The 19,965-nt window shown below is 39.0% G+C and overlaps 1 protein-coding gene across 9 annotated transcripts in view; it reads right to left on the bottom strand.

Annotated features, from left to right (window-relative positions):
* The window catches only part of LOC127456755 (protein furry homolog-like), a 206,515-nt gene that overhangs the window by 43,842 nt on the left and 142,708 nt on the right, over positions 1-19,965 (bottom strand). For all 9 annotated transcript variants that reach the window (XM_051725323.1, XM_051725324.1, XM_051725318.1 and 6 more), the window contains 10 exons: positions 15,150-15,271; positions 12,864-13,051; positions 12,686-12,780; positions 8,548-9,194; positions 7,875-8,143; positions 7,529-7,669; positions 4,640-4,840; positions 4,276-4,437; positions 2,906-2,980; positions 2,638-2,814 (listed from right to left, as the gene is read on the bottom strand). In XM_051725323.1, the coding sequence (XP_051581283.1) occupies positions 2,638-2,814; positions 2,906-2,980; positions 4,276-4,437; positions 4,640-4,840; positions 7,529-7,669; positions 7,875-8,143; positions 8,548-9,194; positions 12,686-12,780; positions 12,864-13,051; positions 15,150-15,271 (2,077 nt within the window). The remainder of the gene's footprint in view (positions 1-2,637; positions 2,815-2,905; positions 2,981-4,275; positions 4,438-4,639; positions 4,841-7,528; positions 7,670-7,874; positions 8,144-8,547; positions 9,195-12,685; positions 12,781-12,863; positions 13,052-15,149; positions 15,272-19,965) is intronic.

The raw sequence follows: 19,965 nt of genomic DNA, 5'->3' as shown, positions 1-19,965 counted from the left end.
TCAATGAGCTCATGCTTTGCGTGACAGGCATCAATCCTTTCAACATACATTATGATGTTGACATTAACGAGAGAGAGAATTTTTTTTTACTTTAGCGTCTCTTCAGCATGAAACCGATCTAACAGTGCAGTTTTCAGGGTGCATTGCCCAGTGTCAAATTTCAACACGTTCAATATATATATATATATATATATATATATGTGATATTAAAATGAATAAATGTCTGTTTATCCAGCCTGTTGTATTAGTATTTATTTACCACCCCTTAATTATTTTAGATACAGTTCCTATAATTCTGTTATTTACACAGGGCAAATATATTATTTATCAAATCTACTTTTATTACGTATCATATTTTAATGGGGATATAATTTATTACAGCTGACAGTTACGTGAGCAGACAAGGTTTGAACATCAACCGTAACAAGATCAAATTGAAGCTGATGACTTTTTAACACTTCTGTGTACAAATTTGAAGGCTGTTTATTGGATCAATACAGGTAAACGTCATATTATGCGACTACGCATTACCTTTCGGAGAGCTTATGACCTACTAGTTAAGTCTTGCCTTAAGAACAGGTGGTGCAACCAAATTAAGCACTGACTTAGTTACAAATTAACTAGCAGTTACTAAGCCCTTAGTGTGAACTTTACGTCCCATCTTACGTGAGAACTTACGCACAGCTGGTGCAACCTTACCCAGGGTCCTAATGGCAGCCGCATGTAACCTCTGTCAGTGCGATTTAATTAGAAAGGCGACTTCTGTTTCTTTTCCTCTCAAGAACGTGATTTTGACCAGGTGCAATCTGTATTCAGGTGCGATTTTATTTCCGGAAAGTACGGTAACTGAATTGAAAATAAATCTCACAAAACTCAAAGGTAAATATGGGACTTCTGAATGGACACCTACGCTCTGTTTCAAAGTCTAGTGAGCTGTCTTGCTGTCTACTGTCTTCTAAAGCCATCATCAAACTAGCTGATTTTTGCTCTGATTTTCAGTCAAAAACTTCATTTAACTAAACGTCGGCCAGTCAGATGGAGTTGGAGCTTGCATTTGCATCTGCCTGTGGGAGGTCGTTAATATTTTGACTGACTGGACTCCTCGCTGAGATAATGGTTCCAGCAACTGGAACATTAAACTAAAAAAATACAAACTGTTCAGTCAATGGGCTCTTGTGGTCTTATCAAGTGACCACACTTAACCACATACCTCAAACACAGATTGTAATCCTTTGTGATTGTGTCCCAAGTGTTTTTCTGTGATTCTCCTACTTTAAATAAAAATCAGAAAGTGGAGGCAGAACAGTTTGTTTTATTTGAATGCAAATCCTTTACTCACTGAAAGCTGTGAATGTATAAACGCTTTCTACGGGAATCCCTGTATGGATAAATATAGTCACACACATTCACAGGGTAAAGTTACTCTATTGCATCCTAATTCAATCTATTACAATTGTTTTGGTACTCTTGTTATTTCAGCGAGCTCCATGTGACAGGGACTTGGAGAGGAAGTCAGAGGGATTCGGTATGTCTGTGACCCCTCCACCATTCTGAATTGGCTAGTGTGACAGACCTCCGATTGAAGAGTGCAAGATCTCTGCGAAACAGTCGTTAGGTGTGACACCCTCGGACAAAATTGAGTTGTCAGCTAGTGTGATGCCGGCATAAGGCAGAAACCTGACTGAAATGGATCCCAAAAAGAGTTTGACATTATGTTGCTAAGCTAATGTGGCACAAAAACACTCGGCACATACAAATATTAGGTAAAATGATCCATTTGCAATTTTTTTTTATATTGAATCAATTATAACTGTATTTATAATGAATATTTTCCTATTTCTCTCACCATCTTGAATGGATTTTGATTACTGAGCTTGTTGCAGAGCATTATAAGATTGCCTTCTCCAAAAAAGACACATGCAATGCTGCCTTAGAATGTGGCTTAAGTAAGGTATCTACTTTTGAAACAGCCTCTGTGTTAAGAGTGTCTATGATGGCTTAAAATACTGCCTGCGTAGGAAGCTCACTAGGTTTTAGAACAGAGCCATAATGTGCAGTAAGCTTAAACTAACCCAAAGAATAAGCAAAAGCAGAATAAATTAAAATGCATTTGCACCATCCATGCACCAACTATATAACTGTGACATGGACTCATTAGCTTCAATTATCATAAAAAAAAAAAAAAAAATAAAAATCCTCAAGGGTTTTGTGAAACTTATGAATGGGTACATATTTTCAAAGGAATGACGAGAGGCCAATCAGTCACTGAGAATAAGAATACTCAGCTTCTCTGGGTTTACTGACCCTGAGCTCTGCTTAAAACTTACCTGAAGCTCCTGGACGCAAGAGAGGAGGAAAAGATAACAAAAGTGTTAGGGAGTGAAGACAGTGAGATAATGTGGAGATTCACAGACAGACAGTAAAGAGACATACACACATTTCTCTCTGTTCATATTTTTGTTAAGGATGATACCGCAAAACATGACTGTAGCTTTGAAAAGCCTGAAACAAATTCTGAATTCTGGCATATTTGTAACATGATCTCAGGAGTATTTTTATGAGGAAATATGCTAAACCTAAAGCATCAGTGCAGAAGAACTTGGAGAAGTTTATTCCAACCAAATCCTTGGCCCTCACCTCTGCATCCTCCAACTCAACATCCAGGAAGTCAAAGTCCTTGAAGACACCAAACTGCTGTTCACTTCCTGCATCTTCTGCTTGCAATTCCTCCTCCCGTGTCACTTCTTCTACAGTGGGGATCAGGCTGGTCTGCTGGTCACCTGCATCCAAATCCTCATTTGACGAAAACACCACCTAGAAACAAAGGTGGAATTAGCCAATGTATCGAATAAGCCAAATTGTGCAACACAAAACATTTTTTTTTAATATATAAAGAGAAACATACAGATGGGTTTTTGGGTAGGCCGGACTCAGGGCCACACAGAGACAGGACATTCATCAGTTTCTCCCGAGTTCTCCTCTGCAAGCAGATAACAAAAGGACTGCATTTGAAACCAGTGCTCAATAATTAAATGTTCTTATTCCAAATCTTATTCCAGATTAAAGAAGAGTGTAGGTTTGTGGTCTTTAGTCCATGCCCATTAGGTTTTAAGCCATTTCTATACAAGTGTTTTCTTAAAAGTTGATTAAACAAATACTAGGGCTGAGAAATTACTCAAAAAATGTATTTCTGCGATTATTAGTTGACTGTTTAATGCATTAAAAAAAATAAAAAATAACGCAATTAATGCAGCATCCTTTTTTGTTTCCACTTCCTGAAACTTCACTAATCTTTTTCCCCACTTCCTGTAGCTAAAATTGGCATATATAAATTTCGAGGTACACACTCGACTCTATTGCACGTCCTAGCACAGAAACCGATTGTGTGGAGCAGTGCACACTTATTCATTACATGCCACGCATGTCCCAGGCATAATTTACTGTACGGAGAATGGAGACTTCACCCGCAAGTGGTGAGCCAGGTGTTGGACCGATACGGGCAAGCTGCCGTATCTCTTTACAATGCTTGGAAATGTTAGCTCGGAAATGTTCGCCCACAGTCGACACTGAACCAGTGTCAAAAGCGAAACCGCACGAGAGAGAGACCCAGCGTGTGCACGATAGAAACTTAGCAGCCAGAGAAAATAATAGTTTTTAGATTTTAAAGTTAGCAAATTAAATTCCAGTATTAAATTTGTTTTATATCTGTATGCAAAGTGTCTAAAAATGCATTGGCAATGTACAGTACACTTAAGTTTATCTTGCCAATAAAGCTTGATATAAATTAAATCTGTCCATTTGATCCTATTTAAAAAAAAAAAAAAAAAAAAGTCCACTGGAACACTCCAGAAGATTTGGCCAAACTTTAATTACAGCATGCCCACAGATTTTATGGCATGTAGGCCTATACATATACTTGTATCAAAGATTTATACCTGTAAAAATGTGTCTAATTAACAATTTTAACATAATAAAATAATAAAAATAAATGATGACTAATCAATTTCTCGCAAGTTCTTTGAGACAAAGTATAAAATAAATATATCTGATTTGATTTTAATGTTAGTTTTAATGTACCATGATTAATAGCAATTAATCAAAGAAAAATTTGTGATTAATTCATTTTATTAGTTAATTATTTTTCAATCAATTCACAGCCCCCCCCAAAAAAAAAATAAATAAAAAAAAAATAAACTTTAGCATGTATGCATACATTAAAAATGTATGGTCTAATGGGGTCTTTAAAAACACACTGTAAACAATAAGTGACTATACCTGTGAGAGTTGGGGTCTCTTCCAGCTGACTGGCACAAGTCCGTTTGAGTTGGACCCAGAGGAAGTGGAGGAGGTGCTTCTTGTCACAGCAATGGCCTGTGGTTTTCCATTACGCCCTGCTGCACCGCGTTGGTCTCCATACTTATGACCTATGATAGGTGTCTGTGGGTCACAGGTTAAAAAAAAAAAAAAAAAGTAAAGGGAATTAAAGAGTCATTCATACAAAGTTGTGACGTTTATAGAAATACAGCATATTAAAAAGAAAAAAAAAACAAAGATATGTAAAGGGGTTTAAATAAAAAGTGTCTGAAGATGAACATTCCGATCGCTACGGAAATGTCAAGGAGGACAGCAAACGGAGCACCTCTGAGATGTCAAAGTGGAAGTCCAGCGTTTTCCCCGGCAGTTCTTTAGATGAATTGTTGAAAATGCGAGTGAATGCAATCTCCGGCAAGCTGGTCGACTCTGTGCTGTAGGAGCGCTGCACCTCATCAGGAACCACCAGACTTGCTGAGCGAGAGACCACCAACTTCAGAATGTTCTGAGCCTCCTTCCAGTACGGACTCTGTGTAAACACACAACAAAATACTTGAGCCATTTTTACTCCACCCCTCACCCTTTTATCTTGACGTTATCTTCAGATGAAAAGCTTCAATAAAGACCACAGAGGAGGAAAGCAATGATCCAGCTCATAGTTCCTCAAAAGTGTGTCACAAAGCTAACAGCCCTCAGGCCTTTCATACACACAAACACACACACTACCAAAGTCCTCTCTCTATCACTTTAAACACAACAGGCATGTGAGGAATAAAGGATAAAGGAATTCAAATACACATATACAGAAATCCGTGTATCCGTTCATTTCATATTCAATTAGGAATTCAAAATCAGAAAAAACAAAAAAAACTACTTATTTCATTATTCGTTTACAAAACAAATCTCTATTTGTTTGTAAATATATATATATATATATATATATATATATATATATATATATATATATATATATATAAAACTAATAATTACTTGTTTTTTTTGTAATTTAAATTTAATGCTCTAATTAAAAATAGGAAATTGGAAAAATAGCCATGGGACACTGCGCGGTTTGATTTTTTGATTTCACTAATATATGGCTTGAATATTTGATTTGCACATGTGGGTGGACCTGAAACGCCCCTTTCTTCTGATTGGTCAGCCTGCACCGTTGACTTCCTCAATGCTGTGAGACAGAATAAAAGTTCTCTGCTGTTTAATTGTTCATATAAATTTGTCTCAAGTTAGGGTGTGTAATCCAGAGAGGCTAGCAGTTAGCAAGCTAGCTTTGAAAGCATAGAGCCCGCCCTCGCTTCAGAGGTGTCTCCAAAGCCACGCCTCCTCTATCACACGTGAACACACAGAACAGAGTTAATTCTGCTTTTAGCACGCTCTTGATCTAGACGTTTTTTTCATTGTAGAAGTTTCTAACACGGTCTTTCTTTTCTTGTTTCCTTTTACTGGTGGTTCAGGAGAAACATAAGGTAGCTGCGGTTCGCCTTCCATTCTCGCGCTCGCTCTGCACAGCATCAAGGAACCCGCGCTGATGACGTGTGATTGTCTGCGCGAACAAGTTGCACGGCGGTATGCAAATATAGATTGACAGACAGGAAGGACATCCTATCATTACATTCGGACCGAATGCAATGATTGGTCGATCATTTTTTAGTCTTGTCCCTTCCACAGAAGATATATATATTTTGTTTTACATTTAGACCACTTAAATTATTGACTGCTATCAGGATGTGAAGAGACTTTCAACCAGTATAACAAAAAATGTTTCTGGAAAAGATTGCACACCCTAGCTTTATTATTAAATTCTTTACCATTTATTCTCCAAAACTTGCCACGTTTATTGCAGCTGAGCTATCTCTCTCATCAAGTAGTCAGACACAGTGCCTACACATAACCGTAAATTGTTCACTGAATGCAGACAGGGTTTCGTCTTCATGCGATTCAGCATTAGGACAATCATTTACACGTGAAGCAATTGATAAAACCGATACACACACACACACATTAAGTGTTTATTAAAATTAATCCCTTGCTCTGTATGCCAAATGTCTTCTCACAGTTATCCTTCTTGTTTTATTCATTTATAAGTGGTACCATGCAGTGCAGTTGATCAGTTGGGCACTGGTGGTCCACACTGCATTGGAGAACTGGCTGGCATTCACAGTTAGGGTGAACAGACGTCACTTTAAATCTGGGGACAGTCCAGATTTTACAAGTCATGTACCGCGTCACAGTAGACTTACAGTCGGGACACCTTTTGTCTAATACTGTAATTAGTCTAAGGCAGCTATAGTTTGATTGCTTTAAATAAGCGTTTTAAATTGACATCAGTGTATACTGCGTTTTTGAAATGAGAAATCAAAGAGTAAGGAAATAATTGGTTTATTTTCATTTTTACATACTGCAGTGAAATTAACAAAGCAAGACGCGGTTCAGGGAATATACAGACTTAAAGTAGGGTGCATCCAAGACAGATGAGCTTTCATGCCAGTGAATTATAACAGCTACAACAGTAAATAAAAAATGATTAATAATAATAATAATAACAAATACATGGGAAGATATTATTATATTTAATATTTAATATAAGACAATAAGTATTTGCATGGCAGCGAAGAGTACTAATTTCAAGCTCAGATCATTCCGACATCCATGTTTTTGAATGGGAATATGGGTAGCCTTTACCTACTGGGTCATATACGCGGCAGTTTTGTGTGCAATAAACGTGGCGAGCTTTGGAGAATAAATGATAAAGAAATTAATAAACTGAGATGAATTAATCTGAACAATTAAACAGCAGAGAACTTTTATTCTGTCTCACAGCATTGAGGAAGACAACGGTGCAAGCTGACCAATCAAAAGAAAGGGGCGTTTCAGGTCCATCCACATGAGCGAATCAAATATTCAAGCCATATATTAGTGAAACCAACTAATCAAAACACACAGTGTCCCGTGGCTATTTTGCCAATTTCCTATTTTTAACTTGTGCGTTAAATCGAAATTATGAAAAACAAGTCATTATTTGTTTTTCTGATTTTGAATTCCTAATTGAATATGAAATGAACGAATGATACACTGATTCACAGACTACTCTGCATTCACAGGCATGCTAAAATACATCATTAGAGGGACTGATATTTTAAGTGTTGACAACAGTAGAATGTTTATAAAAATATTTCAGGCACACAATGTGGTTTACATTTACCTGCACATATTTGCCTATGATCTTCATGATTTCCAGGTTGAACTGCTTGACAGGTGCAGCAGACAGATCAATGTGACTCAGCAGACTGTAGATGATCTGCAGTAAAGACTGCTGCATGCTGTTCAGTCCCTTCTCCAATAACTAAAACATAAGAGATCAAAAGGTCAACAGATTATATACTCTGAAACATTACAATGTCTACAACCTTACAATTACTCTTGTTGCTTGTTGCTATTACTTAAACTGGCCAAATGTAAGACATTTAATTTAAAAGCAAAGATTTTGAACTGACATTCATAATTGTTATAAAAATGTACAGTTATTCAATAAATGGGCATCATCTCACCTCAGCTAGGTATGTAACCAGGTTAAAGGTGATTTCCGAGAAGGAGTCGTGCAAATAGCGACACACCACGTTGATCCAGTTGGTGCTGTCTCGCGAGTAGCTGTGAGTTGAGTACAGGCTCATCATATGTGCTAGGTTGGCCAGTGTGGCTGACTTCTCCTCAGCACACACTTTGGCAATACGGTCGGCAGTCTCCTTACAGAAAGCCGTGGGGTTATCAAAGTGCTGGACCAAGTGCGGAAGCAGGCACAGGATATTTAGAGGGAAACCTAACAAGAAATGACATGAAAAGGATGACGGACAGAGTATTTTTAAATACATAAGCGAAAACAGCAACAAGCAATATTCACTGTATTTAAGTTTGTTCTACTTAGACTGTTCAAACAGACAAAATTATATTAAAAGGTATACACAGTAGTTCACCCAAAAATTATAATTCTCTCATCATTTATGACTTTCTTGCATCTGAGGAACACAAAGAAAGGTATCTGTTCAAATGACGATATTTGATCATCCATTAAAATAGCTTTGTTTGTGTTCCGCAGAAGAAAGAAAGTCATACGAGTTAATGATGGCATAAGAGTGGGTAAATGATGAGAAAATTCTCATTTTGGGGAGAACTATTCATTTAAGGAAATAAAAGGTTCAAACATTCCCAAAACCATAGGCACACCTGCTAGCTGTGAGGGGTCTATAAGTGTGTGTCGGGACACAGTGATGAGTTTACTGAGGAGGTGAATAGTGAGCTCCTGTGTTGCAGCTGAAGTGAAGCCCTTCAGGAAGAGTGTCAGCAGGCCAGGGAAGTTGTACCACTTTAGCTTGGTCTGCACTCTCTCCAGCTTCTCCCTGCTGTCTGCCTTCTCCAGGGGCATCTGGGCCAGCAGCCGGTTCAGCAGCCTGAGCGCCAACAAGTACTCAAACTCATAATCTGACTCTAGCAGCGATGCAGCGATCCAGAACACCGTTGCCAGCAGGTTGGTAGGGTCGGTAGGTGGCACCACCTCACCAGACCCAGATCCTCCTCCAGGTCCACTTCCAACTCCTCCTCCTCCATTGCCATGAACACCACCTTCTCGTAACGATGACAAGCTGCGTGTGCGGGCTAAGTTGCTGTGGCTGCCGCCCAAGCGGTCAGCCACATCGAGGGTATTGCTACGGCGACGGTCTCCAAGGCGCTCACCCATGAGACTGGCACGGAGAGAGTTGCTGCGAGCGGGGCTGTAATTGGCATGCAAGAAACCTCCACTGCTGAGATTCAGCTGACCAGTACTTTTCCTATTGTTGGCAAACTTGGTGCCCTGCAAAGGGTCATGGGAGGCCCTAAAGGAGATAGAGACAGAGCCTCAGAAGATTATTTTGTGTAATCAAACAAGTAATCATCCATGTTTAGGTAAATAATGTGTATTAAGTAATGCAGTATTAGGGGTGGGTGGTAAAAAAAAAAAAATCGTGGAATAAGCAAGTTTAAAGCAATGTTCTGGATTCAATACAAGTTAAGCTCAATCGACAGTATCTGTAGGACAATATATTGGGTAGCACAGAAAATAGCAACATGTCCCTCCTTTATTTAAAAATTACAGTTACAGAAAGGCACTTACAATTAAAGTAAAAGTGAATTTTAAACATTAAAATACAAACTGTTTCAAAAGTATAGCCACAAGACGTAAACATTATACGTGTTAAAATGACTCTACTGTGTTACGTGTTACTAGCATTGTTTCATCTGGCAACGAACCACTGATAAGGTCAGTAAGCGATTTTATCACACTAAAATGATGTTAACACGTATAATGTTAAGGTCTTTTGGCTATACTTCTATAACAATGTGTATCCTAATGTTTATGGACTGGCTTCATTCATTTCATTTTTTATTTTTTTAAATAAATGAGGAACAAGTTATATTTTTTGTGGTAATCAACAAATTTCCATGACTTCCATGACATGAAAGCTAATTTCCATGCCCAAACATTTAGCCTTTCATTCTGAACATGGCACCCAAATCACAATCAATATCGAAATACTGATAATCAAAATACTGATGATATCAGTGGCAGATGAATGACCCATAAATTCGGAGGCAATATACTTTTAGTGCCCAAAGTACTTTGGCAGTTAGCGCATCATTTTTCAGAATTATATCTGAAATAGGCTTTTACATCTTTACTGCAGGGTTAGTGACTTTTTCTGCAGTAGAGGTTTCCTCTGTACAGCTAGTGCTAAAATAATAATTGAAGATACTGTAGCTTGAGCAGTTCCTGCACGTTGGTGTTTTTTTGCTCCTCATATGGCTGCTCAAGACACCTCCCCCATATTAGAAATATCAAAAGACTTGCAACATAATTTGCACGCTGCCCGTGCAGGATCCCGATCCTTTGCCAGGCATTTTCATTCCTGGCCATGCTGAGCCAGGCATTGTTTAAGGTGCACTTTCCTGGCATGCTAAACTTAGCTGAAAAAACTGTACATGGTAAAGTAGCTCACGTGAAAATTAGCAAAGGGAGACACACTTTACTGAAATAAGCGGGTAAATGACAATTAGCCTTAAAATGTGAATCCTAAAATGGGAGGGGATTAGCGGCACGTCATTGTCTCTAATTGGTCAGGTATTCTAAATAAAATGATATATTTTAAACTCTTCACCGTGTGTTTTTAATCCAGTGCAATGTAACACCCCAGTTAAATATTTTAGGACAAAGCATAAGAAATAAAAATATATTAACTATAAAAAATAAAAAAAAATCCATGATTTTTTCATGACTTTTCATGATTGTATTAATTTCCATGACTTTTCAAGGCCTGGAAAACAAAATTTTTAAATTCCCTGATATTTCCAGGTTTTCCATGACTGTGGGAAAACTGTAATCAATATTATACCACAAATGCTGTTGATTGAGCTTAACTTGTATAAAACTTGATAAACAGTAGCTAGAAAATGTATATGAACCCTTTGGAATTAGCTGGTTTTCTGCATTAATTGGTCAAAATGTGACCTAATCTTCATCGAAGTATAGACAAAAACAATACGCTTAAGCTTATAACACACAAACAATTATAATCTTTCATGTCTTTATTGAACACATCCCATTAAACATTCACAGTGCTGTGAAAAAAGTAAGTGAACTCCTGGATATAATAACTGGTCAACCTTAGTTTCATCAGTCCACAAAACATTTTCCCAGTAACGTTATGGAGTGTTAAGGTGGTCTCTGGCAAACTTCAGGCATGCAAGCAATGTTTTTGTTGGAAAGCAGTGGCTTCCTTTGTGGTGTCCTACTATGGACACCATGCTTTTTTAATGTTTTCCATAGTTGTTAACCAGTTCCAATGATTCCTTCAAGTCTTTAGCTGTCCCTCCATGGTTCTTTTTTACCTCATTGACCATTCTGTGGTGTGCCATTGGAGTCATCCTGGCTAGACGGCCACTTCTAGGGAGAATAGCCATAGTACTAAATCGTATCCATTTATAGGCAATTTGTCTAACTATGGACAGATTAATATCTAAACAGTGACTAAAAACTAAATGTTTTTCATTTCGGTTCGTTCTGAAATAAAACCTTACTTTTCTGTTCTGGTTCAGAAGTTCCACAGCCTCCTTTCCAAATGATTACCGTTTACAACAAAATAAAAAAACAGTTAATAATGTTCTTTTTTAAAATGACAGTACTCTGCGCTAAGGATGGATGAAATACCAGTTGCCATGTTGTCAGATCTCGCAACAGAAACAAGCAACCTGGTCTGGGAAAACAAATTCCCAATAAGTCATTTGCCTCACCAAAATAAGCAAAAATAAGCAATATTTTATTTTCCCTGTGAGGTGGATTTATCAGGAGAGAAATCATAACAAGCATACAGTTAATTAACAGTTAAGTATAATTGTAATTACAGATCTGCTTCTCAATCAAAACCCGGCAGCATCAAATCTGCATTTATGCATCATATCTAACATTAAAAAGAACTAAGAAATATGCTTTTTACCTTTATATTTTCCTTATATCTGGATTAACCGTGCATGTATATGTAGTAATTATACATAGTTGTTAAAAAGGTCTTCATTCACAGAATGCAACATCCAAAACGGAAAACTATGCAAAGAAATGTGTGATGCAGCGGTTTCCTTCAGGATCAAAGCACATGTTTCATTTTTACTGGCAGCATGTAGTTATAAACTACAAAAAAAAATTAACTGTTATAAACCATTCGGCCTTTGGTTTCATGAAAAAATATCGGCACGAAATGACCAATTATAACCGGCTACCAGCATTTAAAAATAACGTTTTCTATCCTTGAACAATTTTTAGTCCCTGTATCTAAACTCTTCAAGATAACTTTGTAACCCTTTCAAGCTTTATGTAAAGCAACAATTCTTGATCGTAGGTCTTCTGAGATCTCTTTTTTGCCAGGCATGGTCCACATCAGCAGATGCTTCTTGTGAATAGCAAACTCAAAATGTTTGAGTGCTTTTTATAAGTCAAAGTAGCTCTAACCCCCACCTCCAATCTCATTTCATTAATTGGATGCCGAGTTTGCCAACTCCTGACTCAAATTACCTGTGGTTACTTCATTAGCCTAGGGATATACTTTTTCCAACCTACACCGTCAATGTTTGAATTATGTATTTAATATGTACAAGAACAATGCAATAATTTGTTAGTAGTTGAAACAGATTGTGTTTGTTCATTAAATTAGATCAAACCAGATTTTAAGACAAATTTATACATAAATGCAGATAATTCCAAAGGGTTCACAAACTATATATATATAGTTTTCTGCTTGTATTATATTTGGCCACATTGTGTAAGAGTATGTCTTACTGTGAGAGTGCAGTGAGCAGGTCGTAGTTCTTCATTGTTTCAGCCAGAGTGTCTATCCCAGCCTCTAGAGTTAAAAGCAACTCGATAACGAAACCCTGAGAGGGAAAGATGAAATGTTTGATTATGACTGTTGCGGTCCTATCGGTACTTCTACAACAGTAAAATATTTCTAGCATACCTGAGCCTCTTCTCCTGGATCTCCCACAGTCTCTACCAGACGAGACAGCACATCTGACAAGGTGGAGGCCACGAGTGGCTGTTTCAGTGCTCTGAAGATCTGAAAAGAGCGACCAGCATAGTGCCGTGATGAGCAGGACAGAGCGGTCTGCAGAGCAACTTCACTCAACTCCTGCACCAACTGAACTCCTGATAAAAAAAACAGAGGGAACATGCATCAGAAGAACCAATCAAAACCACACTTGAAAAAGACGTGAAAAATTAAGTATTCCTTCATGTACTCCATCATACAGAAGATGCTGGTTGCCTATATAATGCAGTGACTATGCAGAGAGTATTAGGTGGTGTTTTTGCATTATTCAACTGGACTGAACATAGAAGGCATCTTTATAGATGCACTAACTTCTATACACCTTTGATAAAGTACCAATATAATCCATTTGTGGGGGCGTGGCCAGGCCGTGAGGATGCACGCCCGGCGCTGAGTTGCCTAATCAGCGGGAGGGAGATAAGGGAAGAGCCAGGAACAACAGAGAGAGAGAAATAGAGAGAGCGAGAGACACAGAGATGTGTGTGTATGTTGATGTCTGTGATGTTATGCTTTCAGTTCAGCGTTTGTCTTATTAAAGTCTTGTTGAATGTGGATCCGGCTCCCGCGTCCTCCTTTCCCAGACGAACAGAGATCCTTTACATTGGTGCCGAAACCCGGGAAAGGAGGACGGGCACTCTGTCCGGGAGAATTTGCCGCTGCAGTCCACCAGGAGACGGAGCAGCCGCTGCCGTCTGCCAGGAGGAGGAGCCGTTGCCTTCCGCCAGGGGACGGAGTCGCCACTGCCATCCGCCAGGAAGCGGAGGAGCCGTTGCCGTCCGCCAGGGGACGGAGGACCCGCTGCCATCTGCCGGGAGGCGGAGGAACCGCTGCCATCCGCCAGGGGTCCGAGGAGTGGCTGTCATCCACCAGGGGGCAGAGGAGCAGCTGAGGACTGGGTGGGCGGCGTGCCCATGGGAGCCGAAGAAGAGCCATCGGTTGGCGGACCTGCCGGAATAGCAGCATCTCCCCTCCAGAGATTGGGTGTAGGGGAGTAAGCCAGTCTGGATGGCATCCCGGCCTGAATTGGGCGGTGGAGGAGTGTGACAAGGAGGAGAGCGTGGCCGGGCCGGGAGGATGCACGCCCAGTGCTGAGTTGCTTATTCAGCGGGAGGGAGATAAGGGAAGAGCCAGGGATGCCAGAGAGAGAGAGACACACGGAGCTGTGTGTGTATGTCGACGTCTGTGATGTTAGGATTTCAGTTCAGCATTTGTCTAATTAAAGTCTTGATGAATGTGGTACCGGCCCCAAAGTCCTCCTATCCCAGACGAACAGAGATCTTATACATTGGTGCCAACACCCAGGAAAGGAGGAAGGGCATGCTGTCCGGGAGAACCCGCCGCTGCTGTCTGCCAGGAGTCGTCGTCGTCGCTGCTGTCAGCCAGGAGCCGGAGGAAGCGCTGCTGTCCGGCAGGAAGAGGAGGAGCCGTTGCTGTCCACCAGGGGATGGAGGGCTCGCTGCCGTCTGCCAGGAGGCAAGGGAGCGGCTAAGGACCGGGTGGGCAGCGTGCCCGCGGGAACCGAAGAAGAGCGTTTTCTTTTCTCTCTCTCTCTCCCGCTCGCCCTTTCTCTCTCCCCCTCGTCTCTCTTAGATTCTCAGGAGGCAGGGAAGACCATCAGGTGGTGGAATGGCCGGAAGGGCAGTGTCTCCCCTCCAGAAATTTGTAAGCCAATCCGGATGGCAACCCGGCCTGAACCGGGCGGTGGAGGAGTGTGATGAGGAGGAGGGCGTGGCTGCGCCATGAGAATGCACGCTCGGTGCGGAGTTGCCTAATCAATGGAAGGGAGATGAGGGAAGAGCCAGGGATGCCAGAGAGAGAGAGAGAGAGAGAGAGAGAGAGAGAGAGAGAGACACAGAGCTGTGTGTCGACGTCTGTGATATTACGCTTTCAGTTCAGCCTTTGTCTAATTAAAAATCTTGTTGAATGTGGATCCGGTGTCCTCCTTTCCCAGACGAACAGAGATCCTTTACACCACTGTTTTAAAACTGACATTGATCTACTGCATATCAAAAGTTGAGTATAATTTTATATGTCTTAAAAAGGAGGTACTCATGGTGCGAGACACTTAAAATACAGCAAGTAGCGCAACAGTCAAAGGCGCCCATACGTCAATTAAAAAAATATATAAAACGGACAGAACACAAGAACAAGCGTTTGAACAAATTAGCTTTTGCAATGTAAAATACTTCCTCTTACCTGATGGTGTCTGTTTGAAGACATTGACAACATGACGGAGGAATACACTAAGCTGATCAGCACTCTTGATATTGGGGTTTTTAGGAGAGACATCTTCATGGTTCCACAGTGGACCCCGCTTCCTAAAGGCCAACCAATCAGAGGGAGTTAAGAGATAGAAAGTGACATAACAGGAAATGTCAAACGCAGAACAAAACAAGGCAAAACAGGCTCACACGTCTCAAGCTATCTATTGAACAACCATTATTTATTAACACACTCTAAACCAAACATTCTGAAACACACAGAGATCAGACTGAGCACACACACACACACACACATGCAAGACAACAATACCCTTTCTTGTTAGACATGGCTGCAGGCAGAGGAAAAAATACAATAACTTAAAAATAAAAATATATTAAATATGTTTCCAGGGAAACTTGACAAAAACAATTATGTTTGGTATCTAAAACACAAAACACACATTATTTAAAAGGTAGGGCTGGGTATTGATACAGTTTTCCCAGTTCAATTCCGATTCACAAGCTCTTGATTTGATTAGACACTGATTCATTCAGGTATACTTCAGTTATGTCCATTTTGCTTACATATGAAAAAAAAGATTTCTCATTATTATACAGTGAACCGTCTAACTTGGTATATTGCAAAAATCAGATTTTTATTTTATTTATTTTTTATTCATTTTCATTGTCACATTTTAGCTTTTTTTTTTTTTTTTTTTTAAATTCAATGCTTTCCATCAATAAATACAATGCCTTGAAATTGCATATATTGCATATTGTTACATGTTTATCATTTACATGCATAATTTGTACTATTTACAAGTATTTACGGTTGAAGTCAGAAGTTTACATACACTTAGGTTGAAGTCATTAAAACATTTTTTAACTACTCCACAGATTTCATATTAGCAAACTATAGTTTTGGAAAGTTGTTTAGGACATCTACTTTGTGCATGACATGACTAATTTTTCCAACAATTGTTTACAGACAGATTGTTACACTTTTAATTGACTATGTCACAATTCCAGTGGGTCAGAAGTTTACATACACTAAGTTAACACTGCCTTTAAGCTGCTTGGAAAATTCCAGAAAATGATGTCAAGCCTTTAGGCAATTAGCCAATTAGCATCTGATAGGCTAATTGGCTAACTGGAGTCAACTGGAGGTGTACCTGTGGATGTATTTTAAGGCCTACCTTCAAACTCAGTGCCTCTTTGCTTGACATCATGGGAAAATCAAAAGAAATCAGCCAAGACCTCCACAAGTCTGGTTCATCCTTGGGAGCAATTTTCAAATGCCTGAAGGTACTACATTTATCTGTACAAATAATAGTACGCAAGTATAAACACCATGGGACCATGCAGCCATCATACCGCTCAGGAAGGAGACACATTCTGTCTCCTAGAGATGAACATAGTTTGGCACGAAAAGTGCAAATCAATCCCAGAACAACAGCAAAGGAACTTGTGAAGATGCTGGAGGAAACAGGTAGACAAGTATCTATATCCACAGTAAAAACAAGTCCTTTATTGACATAACCTGTAAGGCTGCTCAGCAAGGAAGAAGCCACTGCTCCAAAACCACCATAAAAAAGCCAGATTACAGTTTGCAAGTGCACATGGGGACAAAGACCTTACTTTTTGGAGAAATTTCCTCTGGTCTGATGAAACAAAAATGTAACTGTTTGGCCATAATGACCATCGTTATGTTTGGAGCAAAAAGGGTGAGGCTTGCAAGCTGAAGAACACCATCCCATCCATGAAGCATGGGGGTGGCTTGCTGCAGGAGAGACTGGTGCACTTTACAAAATAGATGGCATCATGAGGAAGGAAATTTTTGTGGATATATTGAAGCAGCATCTCAAGACATCAGCCAGGAAGTTAAAGCTCGGTCGCAAATGGGTCTTCCAAATGGACAATGACCCCAAGCATACCTCCAAAGTTGTGGCAAAATGGCTTAAGGACAACAAAGTCAAGGTATTAAAGTGGCCATCACAAAGCCCTGACCTCAATCCGATAGAAAATTTGTGGGCTGAACTAAAAAAGCATGTGCGAGCAAGGAGGCCTACAAACCTGACTCAGTTACACCAGTTCTGTCTGGAGGAATGGGCCAAAATTCCAGCAACTTATTGTGAGAAGCTTGTGGAAAGCTATCCAAAATGTTTGACCCAAGTTAAACAATGTAAAGGCAATGCTACCAAATACTAAAAAAGTGTATGTAAACTTCTGACCCACTGGGAATGTGATGAAAGAAATTAAAGCTGAAATAAATCATTCTCTATTCATCATCTATTATTCTGACATTTCACAATCTTAAAATAAAGTAGTGATCCTAACTGACCTAAGAAAGGGAATGTTTTCTACGATTAAATGTCAGGAATTGAGAAAAACTGAGTTTAAATGCATTTGGCTAAGGTGTATGTAAACTTCTGACTTCAACTGTACATTGATAAGTAGAACAAGTGCTAAAATGGTACTCTTTAAGAATAGGACTCCAGCAGCGATTGCAGCAGTCTCTTTAAAAACAGCAGCATATCAGCGAGCCTCCCACAGAAGTGTTCTGGTGCATATTAACAAGAGTGGATTCTAAAGGCTTCTTTACCACATCTGTGCTATGTGTGATTTGAATTAAATGTTTTCTCTTTTGTTTATGATGAACAACTGACTATAAAGAACAAAAAGGATATTAAAAGAGATATTTTTCAATGAATGGATTGCGTGGATTTCATCTTTGGAAACATTACACAGAATGAGTGAAATCAAACTTTTACTCTCAACACACAGTAAAAGGATCTCAGTGCTGAACTTCTTAACTACTATACTGCTCAAACACTGGTGAGTGAAATCGGAGAATTTATATCCATTGGATAAACAGAAATGTTTAAGTCACATAGCGCAAAATGTTTGCATATGCAAGTGATTTACTCACATTATAGAGCGTTGGCCGTATAGAGTTAAAAAAGATGTTCTAGGGCTTTTAAGTGTTCTATCGATCTAGGGATTTAAAAAAATCAATATCAGGTCGTTCAAAAAAGACTGGAAAATCTATATTTTTACCCAGCCCCATTTAAAGGGTCAAGGTTTTTTTTTTGTGAACGATTCTATTCTAGAAATTTAAAGAATAATCAACACTACTCCAGTCAGGCTTCCTAAGCAACCAATTGGCCCGGTTGCTAGGGTGTGTAAAGTCACACTGGGTTAACCTCCTCGTGGTCACTATAATGTGGTTCTCGCTGTTGGTGGGGTGCGTGGTGAGTTGTGCGTGGATGCCGCGGAGAATAGCGTGGGCCTCTGCACACGCTACGTCTCCGCGGTAACGCGCTCAACAAGCCACGTGATAAAATGCACGGATTGACGGTCTCAGACATGGAGGCAACTGAGATTTGTCCTCCGCCACCCGGATTGAGGCGAGTCACTACGCTACCACGAGGACTTAGAGCGCATTGGGAATTGGGCATTCCAAATTGGGGAGAAAGGGGAGAAAAAAAGAAAGAAAAGAATTATCAACACTATTTAGGAAATTTTTGTGCCCTAATATAGGGCTGGCCAATTTTTTCGATTAATTTAAATTTACGTTTTGACTTTTTTTTATTTTTGTTTTAATCGAGGAATCAAGGTTTTGCTTAAAAATATAAGCAAACACTGTATAGTTAGATACGTTGTCAATCCACCAATGGCTGAATAAGGAAGAGACAAATGTTTATAGTGCTTGGCTGGATGCCGCCTCCAATGTGATCTGCTCCACACGTGTGGGCGCTCCAAATGAATGTAACAGGTTAACAACATGGAGAATAATATTAAAGACACTGGTAATATTCCCAGTACAATTGTACAATGTGATTGTAGCTCAACTTCATGCATGTATACACCGGCTTAAGACCATAACTGGCCGATCTTCTTTCTTTTCTTTAAATACCCATAATTAGCATTAGATGATTCAGATAGATCACTAATTATTGCTTTGTTCTGTGACGTGTTTCAAGTGTAGTGTATCTATAGCCAACATTTGGCAAGCGATCATTTTGACATACTTTGCGAGTTGAATTGTAATAAATAATTTCATCTTGATGCGCTGCTCAGCATGAACCGCAAGAGGGCGCCACATGCCCTGGACTCTATCTGCAGGGGTTTATGATTATACATACAAATTGTTTGATATACAATGAGTACTTTCTAGATAAACTTGATAATTTATAGATATTGATTTCTAGATAACTTTCTAGATAGACTTGGTTTAGATAAAAATGAATACCTACTGTACATTGGCTAAGTAGTATTTTGCCTTTTTCTTATTTTTTACTATTATTTCTCAATATCTGGGTTTATTAGATTTTGATTTATTTTACTTTTACACTGTTTACAATTTCTCATGTGGTGCAGTGTTTTTTTGTAAATTTTTCTTGCACGCTTATAATGAAAATAATTTCTCTAACCAGATTTCCTTGCATTCTAATAAAGAACGAGTTATTTAAATCATGTTGGAGTTAGTTTTTAGTTGAGTACATTTAAACGTTGTAAAATTGAATTATAAATTGTCCTTAATTTTTTTTTTTAAGTTTAAGTTTTATCCAAAGCAACAGAGTACACTTATTACAGGATTATCACACCTTTTGACTAAATTAATTCCCATGACTTTTCCATGACTTCTGAATAAAAAAAATCTGAAAAGGGTTTAAAAAAATAATAACATTTTTATATAGATTGCACTCAAAGAGAGCAATTTATAGCTGATGAAATATTTTAGAGCTGAGCTAGAAAAAAATTATATAGTCATTTAAAAAAAAAAATATTTCTTTATTTTTTTTCTTTCC

The sequence above is a fragment of the Myxocyprinus asiaticus genome, chromosome 19 (assembly GCF_019703515.2).
Source record: "Myxocyprinus asiaticus isolate MX2 ecotype Aquarium Trade chromosome 19, UBuf_Myxa_2, whole genome shotgun sequence".
NCBI lineage: Eukaryota > Metazoa > Chordata > Actinopteri > Cypriniformes > Catostomidae > Myxocyprinus > Myxocyprinus asiaticus.
This window is presented reverse-complemented; position numbering and strand designations above follow the sequence as displayed.